Source organism: Uranotaenia lowii, chromosome 2 (assembly GCF_029784155.1).
Source record: "Uranotaenia lowii strain MFRU-FL chromosome 2, ASM2978415v1, whole genome shotgun sequence".
Classification (NCBI taxonomy): Eukaryota; Metazoa; Arthropoda; class Insecta; order Diptera; family Culicidae; genus Uranotaenia; species Uranotaenia lowii.
In genome coordinates, this window is record NC_073692.1 from 99405015 (window position 1) to 99422647 (window position 17633).

Genomic DNA, 17633 nt, shown 5'->3' on the forward strand with positions numbered 1-17633 from the left:
GTCTGCGGCGAAGAAGTTGAACAAGGTGGCTGTACAAAATCTGATGGCAGGGCTTAAGCGTAAGGTCCGGCAATTCGAATTTGGAAAAGCGGAAGCCTAACTGAATATTTTTCCTGAGTTTTATACTAATTAAACTTGAAAAAGAAATTTAATTTGATTTTTTAAATACATGATTTCACCGATTTACACGCGTTTTCCCTTGACCAAATTTTGACCGTATCACCCTTTATTTATTTCATGACATTCATCATCAAACAGCCTTTTTCAATAACTTTCCTTTCGATGGAAATCGAAATTTTGAGCGCGTTGAAGTTTTGATTGATTGATTGAATTGCGTTTATTTGGGAGGGTGCCGTGCGCTTAGCGATTAAGCACCCTAAATTGAAGTTTTGAATAGGTCAGTTTTTTTTTGGGCTAATTATGATTAGCGACCGTAGCAACCGGGTTTTGACTTCGATGAGTCGGCCGCAAGATTTTGGACTTTTCAAGATCCTCGGATGTATGTAAACTCATTGTGTTCCCTAATGTATTTTTACCGTGACATGTACAGTGACTGTATCTGGTATACTAATCGTCCAGAAGCGAATCCAAGATGCAAAATTTTCATCTTCATCATCAAGATAACAGTTTCCATTTCCATTTGGATTGCAGAAAATCTGCATTTTAGCGTTGTAAAAACATTGCTTTTGCATATTTACACTGCAGCGCTCTCGATTCGACATGAAACAGAATGCAAGCAGAAGTCTCAAACAGTGGTATTGATTTTAATGTCCCAGCGAAAAACGGAGTGGATTAAGGTCATCAGATTTAGTGGTGCACGATTCTATAAATATACATTTTTTTTATTTAAAATATCGAACATAACGCAAACAAATTGCATCAAGTTTCCATTACAGTATAGGAAGAAACCACCGCTTTCGTTTTTTCTTTCTTTCAATGTTTATCATTATTGGTAATCGGTGTATGCAAAGTATCTACCACACTGGCTTGGATTTCGTATTTAATAAGAAACGTTTCAGTAACGATTATGAGACACGGGGATTTTTCCGCACTCGGCTTCCTTAATTGCTACACTTTAAAACACATTTCGATTTCCCTATAGGTCAAGCATGGGATTTTTGTTGTTGGGTTTCATTTGAAGAAATGTACGCTTGACTCTTTGTGTTGGTTTCTAATTTATATCACTAGTTTGATTATCGAGTGTTTTCAATTGAACTTTGTTAGAAAAACTAGTTTGCCTTTGTATGTCTTCTCTATAGGTGCTTAATTTTTTTTTCAAAGGGTATGGTAGTGGTTAAGTTTCCACGAAGTAGATAATAATAGAACATATGAGATAATGTCCGAAATAACTAACACGCTGCAGACTATACACTAATATATACAATAAAAATAATCACTGCAACGATCCATGCGTAGTGATCGCTGTTGATAGATAAAGTTTTTCGAGTTGAAGAAAGGCTCAGAACGAGGTATTAAATTAAAGATTCATTCTAGAGGCAGTTGCGTTGATTCGATTGAATTCAATGCTAAAGGTAAAAGTCGAAAGTACGTTTAGGTAATATGGCCGCTCAATATTTACAACAACAACGACGACATCCGGTTGACGCCATTTCCATGTTTCCGTTAGTTTTTTTTAACGATCTGACCCTAACCAATGAATTGCGTCAGGTCCGGGAATTGGAAACCTTGGAAGCTAACCGGGATGGCCGTTTGCTGTTGAACGACCCGGGACCGGGCAACTCGCGGAGGTTGTTGCCGCTGGAGGTTCAGCTGCCGGCCTTGAGGAGTACCACCACCACCATTCTGCAGGAACAAACCGCACTGGGCGCTGCAAACGTCATCGCGTAGAATCACATCCCGTGCCCACTCGCGGGCCAACTGGGCACAGTCGGTGATGCGGAGCGACGCGCACTGAGGCTGTTGGGAATGGATTAGAAGTACGACGGATTAGTTGGGGTAGTTAGGGTTGCTAAGAACAAGGGTGACTTACGCCTTCATTTGTACAGATACAGCTAGTGCAGGGCGAGGGGAATGCCGAATCTCCGACATTGACTTGTTTGCCACCGATGTGACAGCCTTGCACCACATTCTCCCTCCAGGCGCTGAGATCAATTTGTTGCATGGAACTGCACGGAACACGTGGGTTGCTGGAGAAGCCATTACAAGAAAAATGATTAGTTTTGTTTACATATAAATCGCCTTCAGTTATGCAATACGCCTCGAGGTATGTGTATGCAATAAGGCGAATTTTAAGAATACTCACAGGAAGTTGCTTGGTAGATCCAAAGCCGCACGCTGCATATCACCTTGGATATCTAAATTCTCACAGATAATTCTCGACAGAGTAGTTTTACGAAGTTCGGCCAGCTGGGCTTCCGTGAACTTGGTTACCGCATCATCGTTCTCATACCTAACGCGAAAGACAAATTTAGGAACCATATCTCCGCGAATTAGAGTAAAATAATTGCTTACCAATGACGATCGCATTTGCGCAGCTGCCGGAACTGGATGGCGATGATGCAGGCAAAGGTCGGGCCGACCAGACCACCTTGCAGTGGACGTTCGGACATACCGCCCGGGAACAGATCGATGTCGTCTACGCTGGAATAGATACGCTTCAGGCGGGAGATGACCTCCGGGGGCATTTCTCGGCTCAAGTCGTCCCAAGTTTGAGCCCGCTTCAGGTTGCACAGAGCGCGGTAGTTGTTGTACGATGGAATACCGTGATCGCGGGCACGCTGAATATTCAAGGCAACCAGATCGACTCCCGAGAATGGAATGCGACGATCTTCGAACAGATGGTTGGTAACCTCACCGGTGATGAACTGATCCAGGGTTTCCATAGGGGTGGCAACCAAACCGCGAGATATTTCGTCGATCAATCCAGGGATCTGCAAGAACATGTCCATCTTGAAAAATCCGTCACGCAGTAGAATTGGTGGATCGATCGGCTGATGTTGTGGACTTAAACGAGGAATATGTGGACGAAGCAGAGAATGTCCAATACGGAAGGCAGCAGAGGCAAATTCAGTCACGATAGCAGGATTACAAGTTGGATTGTAGTCTTTGTAGTATCCCTGAGGCAGCAGCTTCAAGCCGTACAGATTAACAGCGTTCCAACTGAGGATACGTGGCAAGAACTCGTTATAAGTAATGTGCTGGTTTTGGGCAATGACGATACGACGAGCATGTTCGTACAGCTGATCACCACTCCAGTGTGGATTCACACCACGAAGACCTTCGACGATGCGGTTATGCTCACGCAGGAATACTGTGTGGATGGCAGTGAGGCCAGGTTGTTCGGAAGCACGTCCATCACCTGCCGCGAAACAGTATCCACTTGCTGATTTACATTCCGGATGAATTGGTGTTTGTGGAAGCAGTTCCTTTCCTCGAATCGGGTGAATTGTGGAGTTCATTCGTCCAGAGAACCCTCGCAGTCCCTTGCCAATACAACCATTCTCTCCGTAAACCTGAGACGCATCCAGGAAAGCCGTATTCTGATTAATCTGTTCACGAGGGCCCAGAGTCTGCTGACCAGGAAGTGATCTCATGAATGGGAAGCAGAGTCGTTCCCCGCTAGTTACGTTCAGTTCCGGGTAGTAATGGTCACGTGGTGGAACTGGGAACGGATTACATTCGGGATGAACAGATCGAGGAGAATCGCAGGATCGGCAGCTGGGAATGGACTCGTGGAAACCTTTGTGAATCGGTGTCATGGTAAGATCGTGATCCAAAAACTGCGCGTACTGCATGACCATAAGAGAGTAACGAGTGTGCAGGTTTGAGATATCCGGATGAATCAAGGAAGAAATGGTTCGTGGATTAGGCAGCGGCGCTCCACTGATCGAAATGCTGCGAGGCTGAGAAATTCCATCATCGTAAACCGGGGGCAGCAAACGTGCGAAAACTGTCAGCGATTGGCCTAGTTCAGCGTTGCGAAGATTGTTACAATGACCCGTGAGAGTTCGGAAAGGAGTTGCCGTATCACAGGGAGCTTCCAAGTTCTCGCACTGGGGCTCCAAGTTGATGGGAGAAATCGAACCGGAAATGAACTGGTTGACGTCAATGGTTTGTAGGGCATTGCTGAAATCATCTCCGCCAAAAGCTCCCAAATTATTGGTGTCGAAGACTTGACGTTTGCGGCGGCGAATTCTACAATTTAGAACGATTGTTATGAGGAGTATTTCAAAAAAAAAAAAAGTTAAATGAAACTTACGAATGGAGTGAGTTTATGATCTCGTTTGAAGCCAGCTCGAAAAGAAGTGAAGAATTTGCAATGATAAGTGCATTCTTGTTTGCTTTACTGAACGAGGCTGCTGTTCCTGCTGGTGACTTGGCATCGATTCCTCCATCTGAAAATATAATTACCAATTAAAATCGAAAAAAAATTCAAATCAAAACTTCGACACTCACTATTCTTCCACGATTCGTACTCAAAACGCTTCCGTTCGTTCAACTTATCCTTGGCCTTGTTGATGGCTTGGTTGATAACGTCCAAATCCAGTTCAGCCAGCTCCGGTGGCGTAGTGGTAGGTGCGTCAAGGATCTCTTCAACGCTTTCATCGACTTCAGATCTCCACGGGGTTAAATCCAGACCAGAAAGCTGTTCACAGTTCAGCCTAGCGTTCAGGTACGGATCTTCACGAATGAAAGCCTTTGGCTGTGCCCGAAGAACTCCCTTAGCCTGGCAAAGCAATCCTGACAGGGTAACCCGTCGAATGGCTTGAAGTTGCGGTAGATTCAGCGACGATGGAGGCAGATCATTTTCGTACCAGAATCGATCGCTGCTACGAAGATTGGCAAACTGGATAGCTAACAGACAGGTTAAGGTGGGACCGAAAACTGTTCCAAGGGTTGCGGTTTCCGAAAGACCTCCGATCAAAAGGTCAATATCTTCGGCGTCCCTGTAATTCAATAAAACATGTTAGTGAACATTCTATGACTAAGACATTCCATAAACTTACTGGTAGATCCCTTCCAGAGTCTTCCTTTTTTCGGGAGACAGCCCGAAATACTCCATATCGTCAAAGGTCAACTTAGATCCATAGGGAATGCCAAAACGGGCTTCGCACAGGTTCAGGGCCTTGTGGTACGAGGGCACACCGTGATCGCGACCCCGTTGGATCGCCAGCGCAATGGGAGTCCACTCGTCGTTGAAGCTTGCATGGTCCGGTATATAGGTTTGCTGCATCGCAGGGCTAGAGATTAGAATTTCAGCCGAAGCCGACTCGTTGTACATATCCGGCGGAAGCATACTGAGGAATGCCGGAATCGCACCGACGGCAACTTCGTTGAAAACTCCGCCCCGATTGGACGACGAATAGCCGCTGTAGTGTTTGCCGTTTTCGAGTCTGTGGATAAGATAATAAAACAATTAAAGAAAAGCTGTTGAAAGAACCTTTTTCTTCAGATTACCTCAAATCAGGACTGTTGGAGATTTGACTTCCCAAAACGATAGGCAGGAACTCGTTATAGGTGATATGCTGAATTTCGGCGATGATAGCACGGCGGGTTTCGTAGAACAAGGTCGTGTCGCTCCAGTCCGCATTCAGTTTGGATAGTTCATCGGCAATGCGATTGTGTTCCTTCAACAGAATGGTGTGCAGTGCTCCGATTGCCCCTGGTTCGTTACATCTCAGACAGGCCTTGATATCGACCTTACCATTCGAGAAAGTCCTCACCGCCAAAATTTCTTTCTCGGTGTTTCCATAAAGGCCGGAGCCATCGAGAAAACCGGAAGCGGCGTTCATCTGATCCCGGTGTTGGAACTCACAAGACGTTGGGTCATGAGACGGAATGGACCGTTTGTACTCCTTGCATCCTTCTCCCATTCGCACGAAACATTGGATGATCTCGTCGGTTGCGGCGCTAGCTGAGGTATCGTTTCGGCAGCACCGGAAGGTTGAGTGTGGGGACAGGATCTGGACCAGATCGTATGCCAAAAGTTGACCCCAGGCAGGCAGCATGGCAGTTACATGTGGATGAACGGCGTTTAGCTGTACAGACTTCTGCATGTGATCGATAATGCTGTCCGGGGTAGGCAAGGCGTGGGAGCCTACCGAAGTGCGAGGTTTCAGCCGTTCTGGAGGGAGATGGAAGAGAGCGTCGATGTTTGGTGGAATTAGATCTTCATGATGATGTTTAATATTTATGAAGTATAGAAAAACTCTATGCATAGTGAAAGGTTAAATGCAGGGAGGATTCGTCCTATCAAATATGAAATCGTTTTACACATAATAATTAATTTATGAATACACTGCAAAGCAACTCATCTATTGTGAATTATCCCTATGACAAAAGGATCATACAAACGGTCATTAGAAGTCAGCCAGTTTTCATTTAAAGTCAGCCAGGTTCACAAAACCTGAATACAATTTTGCTAAATTTTCTATCTCAAATGGACCTCAATTCAAATAACGGCCTTAGAATGTTTTAAAAGAACTCTTCAACAAACGAATGAGTTAACGTTTTCGCTAGCAAGTAAGTATTTGGTATACACTCATTCTTTACGGTGTATAAAACGTATTGCAAAGATGTAGTGAAATGTAGCTATTTACAAAAAATATTGCTGGGGTATTCGCACAGTATTTTAAATATTTTAGTGCAAATACTGTTCAAAATAAAGTTCAGAAAAAAGTTAGTGCTTTGACAACGCTCGTCCAATGTTAAATTTATGCTGTTTAAAAAAGGATTCCTGAAGAAGTATAGACTCGCTTAAATTCTAAGATTGTAGAAAATTAAGAGTGGCTCCAGAGATAATAGATGAAAAATATCATTTAGTGTGTTATACCAATTGTGTGAATTATTGGCTATTTTATTTTTTCCGAGTAAATTTAATTGAATTCGGAATTCATGATGTCTAAGGTACTACTTGTAGATTTTTTTTCCGGGATTGATTGTACTTGTATGAACGGTTCAGCTACGAAATGCAAGCTGTTCCTACTATAATTGATGTTAATCCATCAATCGGTTTTGTGCTAATTTTATTGACTAATTTTAAGACTTTTTGTAGAATCTGATTTGACACAATAGACTAAGTCGGTTTGGGGTCATTTTTGAATTTTTCTAAATAGCTTCATTTTGGTCCAATACTCATCCATTTTTTTGGCAGAATTTTTGATTAACATTTACATGAGTAAATTTTAACTTTTATGTATGGAACCGATCCTGCTTATGGTTTTTGTACCAAATTATGAACTCTTTAAACAAAATTTTTCGCTAAGCTACTTTTTTGAAGACCATTTCTTTGTATTTTAATATGCAAAAGCGTTATTAGCTGTTAGAACAATCAATTCAACTGAAATCACTGCGAGTCCCTAGCAAGGTATTGCTTGATTAATTTGCAGGCATTATCTCGCTAGGTACAAGCAGTGATGTCAGTTGAATTGATCGTTTTTTAATGCCAACAGACATACCTATATTCAACAGCTGATATCTTTTTTGTCTAATAAGGTACGAAGTTACAGTTTTAGACAAAGTGGTTCAGCAAAAAATTTTCTTTATAGAATGTATAAATTGGCACATAAACCATAAACAGGTTCGGTTCCATAGAAGAAACATGATTGATTTTTTCCGAACAAAATATTTAATTTTCCTATACAAACTTAAAAGTTCAAATTTATTCATGTAAACGTTACTTGAAAATTCTGAAAAAAAAACCATGGATGAGTTTTGGACCAAAATGAAGTTTTTTGGAGCCCAAGGTTTGAGCAATTCAAAAATGACCCCAAATTTATTCAGTCAAGTGTTACAACTAACAGATTTCGGTAAAGACGTTTGTAGTGTTCGTTAACCGATTTTTTTTAGCATTTTCGCATTTCGATTTTCAAATCTTTGCTTCTTAAAAATGTGTTTATAAATTGCGGTGGCACCTATTCAAACCTTCGTGCTATCTAATTTTTCATCAATTCAAAAAACGCCCGAAAGATGATGATAATTTCGAACAATCAACATTCTGGTACCGGTGTGCACAGAATGCATTCTGTTTTCTGTTCGCTTCTTTTCATAAATGTAGGACGGTAAACGTTTATAACCCAAGTAATTATTCAACTCTTCGGTTAGCATTTCTTAATAATTTTCGTTAAAAAAGCAAAGATTATGCCATTTAGAAATGTGAATCGAGAATGGGAAGCGACCAACGGCTGATGTGAAAAACTGCCATCGGTTGTCTCTATGCGCATCAGAGCGAATGTTTTACTGCGTGGAAATTATTTGCACAGCAGTCTAAATAGGTGCAATTTCCGCAATAATTGCTTCCAAGAAAATTTTCTGCTAAACAATTTTGTCAAAGACCATAACTTAGTATCTTTTCGGATAACCAAAAAATTTATGCGTAGTTTTGAAAGATAAAGGTGGGACTCTTATGATGGAGTTGAATCAAATTTTTTTTATTTTTCGTTTTTTCTATTGCTATAAGTCATTTTTCTGTTGTTTTTGCGAAATCGAAGAGGGTCGTTGCATTTCCATTATCACTTGGATGAAATTACCCATATGTATAAGAGTGGCTCCAGAGAGTAATTATTGAAAAACAAATGGTATAACAGATATACTTTAGCATACACCCAAACACGAAACAGTAGGGGAAAAAGAGGATATTTGATCCCTGGGGATACTTGATTCCTTAGCTCTATCTCGAAACTGGAGTGACTTACAAGGATCAAATGTTTAAGAAAAATGTGCTAAATGGAGCAAAACAACTATGCTATTAGCTCAAAAAATTAAAAAGAAAATTTTTTTAGTTATTTAACTTTGCTTGAAAAATTCCACAAAATGCGACTTGAAGATCTTTTTTTATAACTTCAAAATGTTTCTTACATGAAGAAATTAAAACAAAAGTAAATATTCCAATACATAAATCGCTAGAGTGTAACATGAACTTCATAATACCATATTTTCAAAACAATGGTAAACTCAACATTTTTCAGATAAAGTTTTCTAAATAGTTCATTATGGGTTGATCCCTAGTTTCTTCTAAATAGATCGTAATCATTGCTGATAACAAGATTACGATTATCTATCCAATAACTGATATTTATACAATAATTTTCTGGCAAAAAGGGCTAAGAAAGAAAGTAAAATTCAGAAAATAGTGCCTTCAAGTATGCAAGGACACTGGGGTTGAGACATTGTTTTGGAATTTTCTTCTTCTGACATTTATAAATTGTGGAATAAAAAAAACATGACCCAAAATAGTCAATTGACTTTTTTTTTTAAATTTTGGTTGTTTTTTTTCCAAGGAATAAGGCCCCCGGAATAAAGGATCAAGTCTTCCTTATCTTAAAAAATATCGTAATTTTTTTACTTCCACGAAAATGCTTTTTTTTTTTTGAAACAAGAAGAAGCAGTTATTTGTAGACATTAACAGAGAATTTAGAAAACCTTAATGAACTTATGTTCCTCTAAAAGGTTTTGGGTATAGATTACATCAGATGGGTTTAGGTGTGATAGTGCTTACGATAACCGCTCTAAATTAGCTTTCAATAACTGTTTAACACGCGCTTTAAACATAGGTAAACTGTTACTGTTCCGAATGTCTGTGCCGAGACGATTATACAAAGTTGGGCCTGTTGTGGTCAATCTTCTTTCTCCGATTCTAGTTGAAGCATTTTCTACACACAATCTATCGATAAACCTAGTGTTATAATTGTGTGTTACGTGTTGCATATTGGAATTGTGGTGGATATTCTTGATTTTTACTATTCGATGCATTATCAATAATGTTTGTAAATCTCTTAAGCAACTGATTGGCAAGATATTGTGTTCTGATAATTTGTACAATTCTAAGCTTGGATACATGTAAGGAAGTTTAAAAATTGCTTTCATACATCTGTTTTGCTGGACTTTCAACGTTGATAAGTTAGAAACATTGGTGTGTCCCCAGGCACTGATAGCGTATGTATATCGACTATGTACAAAACTATGATAAAGCTTCTGTAAAATATGTCTAGGCATGAAGTACGAAAACTTCCGTATGATTCCGCAGATTGGAGCACAATTTTTTATTATGTACGCTATATGGGGCTTCCATGATAAACGATTATCTAGGTGAACTCCTAAGTATTTAAAATTGGAAACTTCTTCTATTTCGTTTTGCTTATGAATTAAGGGTGAATGAAACGGAAGTTTGGTTTTGATTCCACGAAAAATTATAAATTTTGTTTTAGCAGTGTTAAGCGTTAATAGATTATTCTGAAGGTAGCTATCTACAACATCAAGGTCTTTCTTCATTTCACTTATTGTTGTTTCCACATCCTTATTGGAATACTCTAGCACCGTGTCATCAGCAAACAGTTTTGGGATACCACACAGTCGAAGTTTCGATAGGTCATTCACGTAGATGAGAAACAGTAAAGGCCCTAAATTGCTACCTTGGGGAACACCTACGGTTATCGGTAATTTAGAACTTAAAGTATCGTTTATCTTGACGACTTGTTGGCGATTGTGCAGATAGCTTCTCATTAAATCGTTGACTACTCCTCTTATACCGTACGATTCTAATTTTTTCAATAGCAGACAATGATCTATTGTATCGAAGGCCTTGGAAAGATCCAGGAACAAGGTAGCCGGTATCTCCTTCTTCCTGTCTAAGTTGTGTGACACACTATTCACTAATTCTAGGACAGCTATCTCCTTAGAGCCACCTTTCCGAAATCCATGTTGCTGCTCATACAGGAAGCCTTCGCCTTCAAGAAATTCGTGCAGTCTTGTAGCAATAAGTTTCTCATAAACTTTACTGAACGCAGATAAAACAGAAATCGGCCGATAGCTATTGAGTTCTTTCGGATCACCAGATTTGAAGATTGGACGAACGACAGCAAGTTTTAAAGATTCGGGATACTGACCTAAACACACGCTATCGTTGAAAGACGACGAGAGGATAGGGGCTAACTCCTTGTGAAAGATTTGAAGGGCAGATACCGGGAAGCCGTCAGCTCCAGCAGCTTTAGCAGGATCCAGTTTAGAAATAATAGTAGTTATTTCTTGGACTGTCGTTGGCCGAAGATACATGGAATGTCTTATTCGTTCAATTGTGCCATGCTCATTAATGTTTCCTGTTAAATGGTGTTGACTAGCTAGCTGTCGTCCAATTGAGGTGAAAAAGTCGTTAAAAGCATTCGCAACTTCCAATAGGTCACTTACAGATTCTCCATGTATATTCAGAACCAGGTCACCGGGTATAGAATTTTTTCCAATTATTTCTTTTATTTGTTTCCAAAGTAGTTTCATGTTAGAAGTGTTCATCAGTTGTTCGTAGTATTCTCTTTTTGCTTTGCGTTTTGTGCTTTGTAGTTGTTTATTTGTACTCTTCAGTTGCTCAGTAATATTGTGGTCGCTGGGGTTCCTTCTCCATTTCCGCAGGATCTTATCTCTGGTTTTCGATAGCTGCCATACTTCGAATGTCATCCAAGGACATATTTTTTTCAGTTTAACTCTAGTAGTGGAAACATTGCTATGTTTTTTGAGAAGTTGCTGATAGCGTTCAGATACAGATTGTAAATTCGCGTTGGGGTCTCGATTTCGTGAGCAGAAACTTGTTAAGAAATCTATAAAGTCTCTGTTCAACTTTCTCCAATTGGTATTTCGACGTGATAGAAGTGTAATTTCTGGTGATGTTTTTCTGTTACAGTATGCAGTAAGGACAGGCCTATGATCACTAATGTCCCACTCAAACGTACGATTAGTGACGAAGTTTAGATCACTAAAGCGTACAATGGAGTGATCTAACAGGTTGTTGCTGGATGGTCTGGTGATAATGTTATTGGAAACAGTCAGGCCGAAGCAATTCAAGAGACTTTGATATTCCAGAACTGAGTGATCGTTTGGTCTGTTGATAGGGACGTTGAGGTCGCCTAGAATAAACATTGGTTTTCCAGGCTCTGCTTCGGAAATGAGTTGTTCTAATTGGTTGAGAAATTTAGAAATATTATAGTCTGGAGGCCTATAGATCCCGTTAACAGTAATCTGTTCTCCATTCGATACCATCTCTATTCCAATGGAGTGATAGCCTTCATCTTGAAAGTTTTTCTTCATGTTGAATTTTACTTCATTTCTTATGTAAAGCGCTAAACCACCACCATGACTGTTCCGAGATGAAAAAATTGCCTTGTACCCTGGTAAATTGTAGAAAGCAATATTCTTTTCTTTGACCCAGGTTTCGCTAATCACAATAACAACAATATTAGTTTTCAAGCTCTCGAGAAACATTTTCAATGAATCGAACTTTTCTTGAATATTCATTCCACGGATATTGATTTGCAACAATTTTGTTTCATTCTTCAAACTATTTAGCTGAATATCATCTGAAGCAACGCAAAGGATATTACTACTTTTATGTGTGAGCAATGTATCAGTCATATTGGCTTTAGTCTAAAGTCAATTCCTTTTAGAATGTTTTATTGTTTTATGACTTTCATCATATCTGAATAAGATCGAACAACTACTGGTTTAGAACTAGATGTTCTTTTTAAGAGTATGTGCCCATCAACGCTAGGCCAGATATATGCAATGTTAAGATGTTTTTGCTTGGATCGAAGTTCTTGAAGCATTTTATAATTCGTGGGAGTCATTTCACTCCGAACAGAAACAAATGATTGACTGAGTTGATCATGAGGCGCATCTACCTTAAGTTGTTTTATATGGAGGCGACCATATGCGCGTTTTTCCTGAAGAACCTTCAATTTAGTTGCCAGATTTGTGAAGGCAATGCGAATAGGTGGATTTTTTTTCTCGGATGAATAGGACATGAACCTTTCACATTTTGCAATCGAACTCACAGGAATATTACATCCGAACGATGAGAGAGCTTTTTCAACAACTTTCGGTAGTACTTCATTTTGTACCTTAGGAATACCGGATATAATAAGGTTGTTTGCTACGGAAGCTCTATCTCGATTATCAATCAGTAATTCTAAAGTTTGAAGACGCTCCTCTAGAGACTTCGTAAAGCCGACAGAATCATTCAGTGCCTTTTTCAAATGATTATTTTCTTTTTTGAGATCGCGTACTTCGTCACTCAAAACCTGCAGACTTGTTAACGCTTTGTCTATTATGGCAGATATGAAATCCTGACTACGAATTATTTGATCCGTGATTTCATCGAACTTAGTGCTCATTTTCGATAAGAAATTTTGATTTGCATTTGGTTCTGTCATAATGGCAACCGGGAATTCAAATACGAAAAGTTTCGAGAACTGAGATACAGATGGCGCTGCGGTCGTCGCTTCTAGTTCATCTACGGGTTCATCTTCACGTTCCAACATTTGGAACATATAAACTTGAAATTACAAGCTGTAAGAAAATGCAAAAGACGGCGAGTTGCTATTTGTTTCCAAAAAGATATGATAAAAAAAGGGGATCAAGTATCCCCATTCTCCCCTACGAAAAACGCAATTGTCTGTCAGAAATAGTATGAATGTACTTAAGGTCGTCCAAAATTACCTTTGTATGAAATTCTGGGGGCACAACCTCCAAATGGTAGCTTAGGGTGTAAAATACAAACTTTTCAATGGCGGCGACTCAGGAAAATGATGTTTAGAGGTCGCACTGGGTCGATTTTTGAAAAAAAGGGCTTTTGTTTTTAATTTCGTACTAAGAAAATTTTGATTCATAGAAATTACACTAAACATATGAGTTTTTATATTTTTTTTCTATGGTTTAGATTACTAACTTAACGTGAAAAATAAAAAAAAACTATTTTTGTTTCACAGGTTTGTTTTAGCATGGTTTTCTTTCTAATAAATTATTTTATTTTATCGATAAATTTTTATTTAAATCGTCCAGAAAGTGTACCTTGCGTTATACTTTTTGAAAACCAAGCCCACAAAAAGATGCGAATTTTTACAAACAAGAAATCGGCCGTATAAACCGTTATGATTATTCAAAAGTTCAAGAAGTTTTTGATGATTTAGTTTCTTGAAAAACACATTTCTTGTATATTTAGGAAATTATAATTGTTTTTAAGCAAACTGAACAAAAATGGTAAAAAGAGAAAAAAACATACAAAAAACTTGTACTTTTTTAAAATCAAGGAAGTGATCAATGATTGTCACATATTATTTGATAAAAAATCAAACTTGTTAAAAAGTTCAAAACCGATGATTTTAAAGAATTGTTCTTATTTTTTCGCTTTTCTGCAATAATCATCAACACATTTTGTTTTTTGTGGTCAGCGTTTAAACCGAATCAATTATATTCTCCTGCTATTCCTAGTGCTCGTTCTGCGGAGTCATTAATGACTGATAGGCTCTGGCATTCAATTTGAACAGTTTTGTAATCACTTCTCGTCTCGGAAAATTTGGGCTTTGTTTCCCAAAGAAAACGGGATTCAAGTTGCAATATTTCATAAAATGCCAAAGATTTCTCGGTAACGAACTCTTCCAATGAGTTTTTGAAAAAAATCTTTTAAGTCTCATAATATTTTCTCCACTGCTCTTCTTCAGTAGATTCTGGATCATTTTTCGCTTTTAAACGGCAGCAACTTGCTCATAAAGAAAGTCAGACATATATTGAGCTCTGACAAAACTATAAATGTTTTTCGATTTTTTTCAACGTTTTCAGGCTTAGGTAACTATTCATTATCGTTGTTTTTGAGGTTGTTTATACATATACGATCGTTCATCAGTGCACTCTTAGAAAGAGGAGCTTGATACCACCTTTTTAAATAAACTCGTACTACAAACTGGACGAACTTTTCAAGATTCAAAATATCCACTTGAAATTGTTCTCTAAATAGGTTCGATACGCTGTCATTAAAACGAGCTCATATATGTCGTGCCTGCAAGGAAAATCAAACAGTTTTCTCCCAAGTAGACGTTCTAAAATGGGCGCAGCACCGTTTTTTTCACCCGAGTTAATATTGGTTGTATCATAGTACTTGGCGTAAATAACTTTCTCTAAGTCAAAATTTTTCAAACTTCAGTGTACGTCTTCTGTAATTGATTTTCCTGTACTGCATTCAATAAAATTGCAACTTATGATTTGCTCCATTGAATCTGCTCCAGTTACCAGGACAGCAATTTTTTCTATTTTTTGCTTCCATACGAAAGTTGCTTTGAATCCTATAAACACCAAGCACCGAGCGAATTTTCTGGTTAGACGACGGTTTGTAGGACGTACATATAGTGTCAAACCGCTGATAGTTGGTTTATTAACTTCGTAACAGATTTTTTTTTAATAAAGTTTGCCTAGCAGTACATCATCAATAATTTTTTTAATGTTTAAATAAATAACATACTTTCTTAAAGGGTGATAGGTCAAAATTTGGTCAAGGGAAAACGAGTGTAAATCGGTGAAATCGTTTATTTAAAAAATCAAATAAAATTTCTTTTTCAAGTTTAATAAGTATAAAATTCAGGAAAAATATTCAGTTAGGCTTCCGCTTTTCCAAATCCGAATTGCCGGGCCTTACGCTTAACCCCTGCCATCAGATTTTGTACAGCCACCTTGTCCACCTTCTTCACCGCCGAAAGCCAGTTTGCCTTGAACTGCTGCTCGTCCTAAGCAGTTTTTTTTTGTGTCTTCTTTAGGTTCCGCTTGACAAAAGCCCAGTATTTCTCAATTGGGCGGAGCCACAGGTACAGATGGCTTGCCAAACCAGATATTTCTTCGCGAACTTTGACAGTTTCATGTGCTTGAAAATATCTGCTACCTTTCCCCTTCCTTTTGCCGTATAAAACTCCTGTCCCAGAAGCTGCTCGTATTCGACTTTGACGTAGGTTTCGTCATCCATTACCACGCAGTCAAACTTCGTCAGTATCGTCGTGTGCAGCCTCCGGCATCGCGCTTTGGCCGTCGTATTTTGTTTATCATCGCGATTTGGAGTCACTACCTTCTTGTAAGTCGATAGTCCGGCTCGTTTTCTGGCTCGATGCACGGTTGTAGACGATACACCCAGCTTATTAGCGGCAATCGGAGAGAGAGGTTAGGGTTTCGCTTGAAACTACCGGCAACTCTCTTTGTCGTCTCAGCGGCTTTCGGTTTTTGATTTTCCTCCTGATCCAGACTTCCTAGCTGTCGACAAACGTTCCCCAAACACTTTAATTACATTTGTAACGGTTGATTTGGCAACTTTTAGCGATTTTTCCAGCTTTGTGTGCGAGTAGCTCGGATTTTCGCGATGCGCGAGCAAAATTTTGATACGCTGCTCTTCTTCCTTGGACGGCATTCTGACAATTGAAAAGTGAATTCCAAAATCAAAATAGGAGCTACATTCTACATACACACCTTCAAAATGAGGGGTGTTCAGGTTTTTTAAATGCAAAATTGAAAGAAATACGTCGAGTTGATATTGACCAAATTTTGACCGTATCACCTTTTAGCATCTTTTAGTGGTCTTGGTTTTCAATAACGAGCCTACAGTAAACAAAGAGACGAAATGTCACGATTGGAATTTTTGATTTTCTGTCAGTGTCATTCCAATCGAGCAAAACCAAGCCGTCTTAAAGGCAGCCCTACAGCAGGGTTGCAAGCTCATTATTTCAAAAGGGATCAGATTGCGATTCTTTGTTTACTATAGTTTCTTTAGTTTTCAAAAAGAATAACTCAAGGTACACTTTCTGGACGATTTAAACAAAAATTTATCGATAAAATAAAATAATATATTAGAAAAAACTATGCTGAAAAACTTGTGAAAGCAAACATCGATTTTTTTTATTTTTCACGTAAAGTTTGTAACCTAAACAAAATAAATAAAAAAAAACTCATATGTTTAGTGTAATTTCTATGAATCGAAATTTAAAAAAAGTACTTTTTTTCAAAAACCGACCCAGTGCGACCTCTAAACATAATTTTTTTGGGCCACCCTGTACACCCATAGAAGAAGTTGCTAAAATCCAATGCCTATTAAGCTGATCGCTGTGCCGTAAATGCGCTGATAAGTGAACTGTACCAGAGATGATATGATCGTTAAAGCACTACTGACATCGAGACTCGAGCTCCTAAGCAAAACAATGCATGACAACTACATTCAAGCGAAACTAGAAAAACATTTTAAGGGATTGCACTTCCATCTGTACCGTTGAGCCGTCAACACGTACGCCGGAGCATCGTATCGTTGCTGTGTACCTGCAGGAACATTTTTACATTATTTATTTTTTGCTTACCTGTTTTTCAATCAGCACTTTTCAGTGCTAAAATTATTTTCATTTTCTATTATTCATATTTTCTCTTTTCTTTCCAGCATGGGGAAGTCTTCGGCCGGCTCAAGGGCCGGTAGAAAACGGATTGCCGAACCTAATTCAGGTCCATCGCCCAAAAAAGTTGAAATTTCCAATTCATTCGATGTCCTTCATAACATCGGTGATGAGGAAATATTCATATTTAATTCTGATAAGAGTACTAAGAAACCTTCTTCTTCTTATACTCTCAAAAACGAAAAGATTCCACCAATAACGGTCACGATTCCCGACTTCAATGCCTTTCGAAAAGAAATCGTCACTTCCGTCAAGGATGTGAAGATTTCTTTTCAGATCGGTCGAAGGGGAACTGCTCGTATATTGGCGGAATCTTTTAATGATTTTCAAAAGGTTTTAAATTATTTGAATAATAAAAAACACCAATTTTTTACGTACGACACTAGAAGTGATCGTCCATTTAAAGTTGTACTTCGTGGACTCACTGGCGATCAGACACCG

At 38.8% G+C, this 17633-nt stretch overlaps 1 protein-coding gene across 2 annotated transcripts in view; it reads right to left on the reverse strand.

Annotated features, from left to right (window-relative positions):
• Positions 1–821: 821 nt before the first annotated feature.
• The window catches only part of LOC129746262 (uncharacterized), a 160883-nt gene continuing 144071 nt past the window's right edge, over positions 822–17633 (reverse strand). For both annotated transcript variants that reach the window (XM_055739842.1, XM_055739843.1), the window contains exons 4-11: positions 5419–6085; positions 4968–5354; positions 4417–4907; positions 4220–4355; positions 2473–4155; positions 2264–2410; positions 1991–2147; positions 822–1917 (exon numbers count right to left, since the gene is read on the reverse strand). In XM_055739842.1, the coding sequence (XP_055595817.1) occupies positions 1648–1917; positions 1991–2147; positions 2264–2410; positions 2473–4155; positions 4220–4355; positions 4417–4907; positions 4968–5354; positions 5419–6085 (3938 nt within the window). In that variant the 3' untranslated portion in view covers positions 822–1647. The remainder of the gene's footprint in view (positions 1918–1990; positions 2148–2263; positions 2411–2472; positions 4156–4219; positions 4356–4416; positions 4908–4967; positions 5355–5418; positions 6086–17633) is intronic.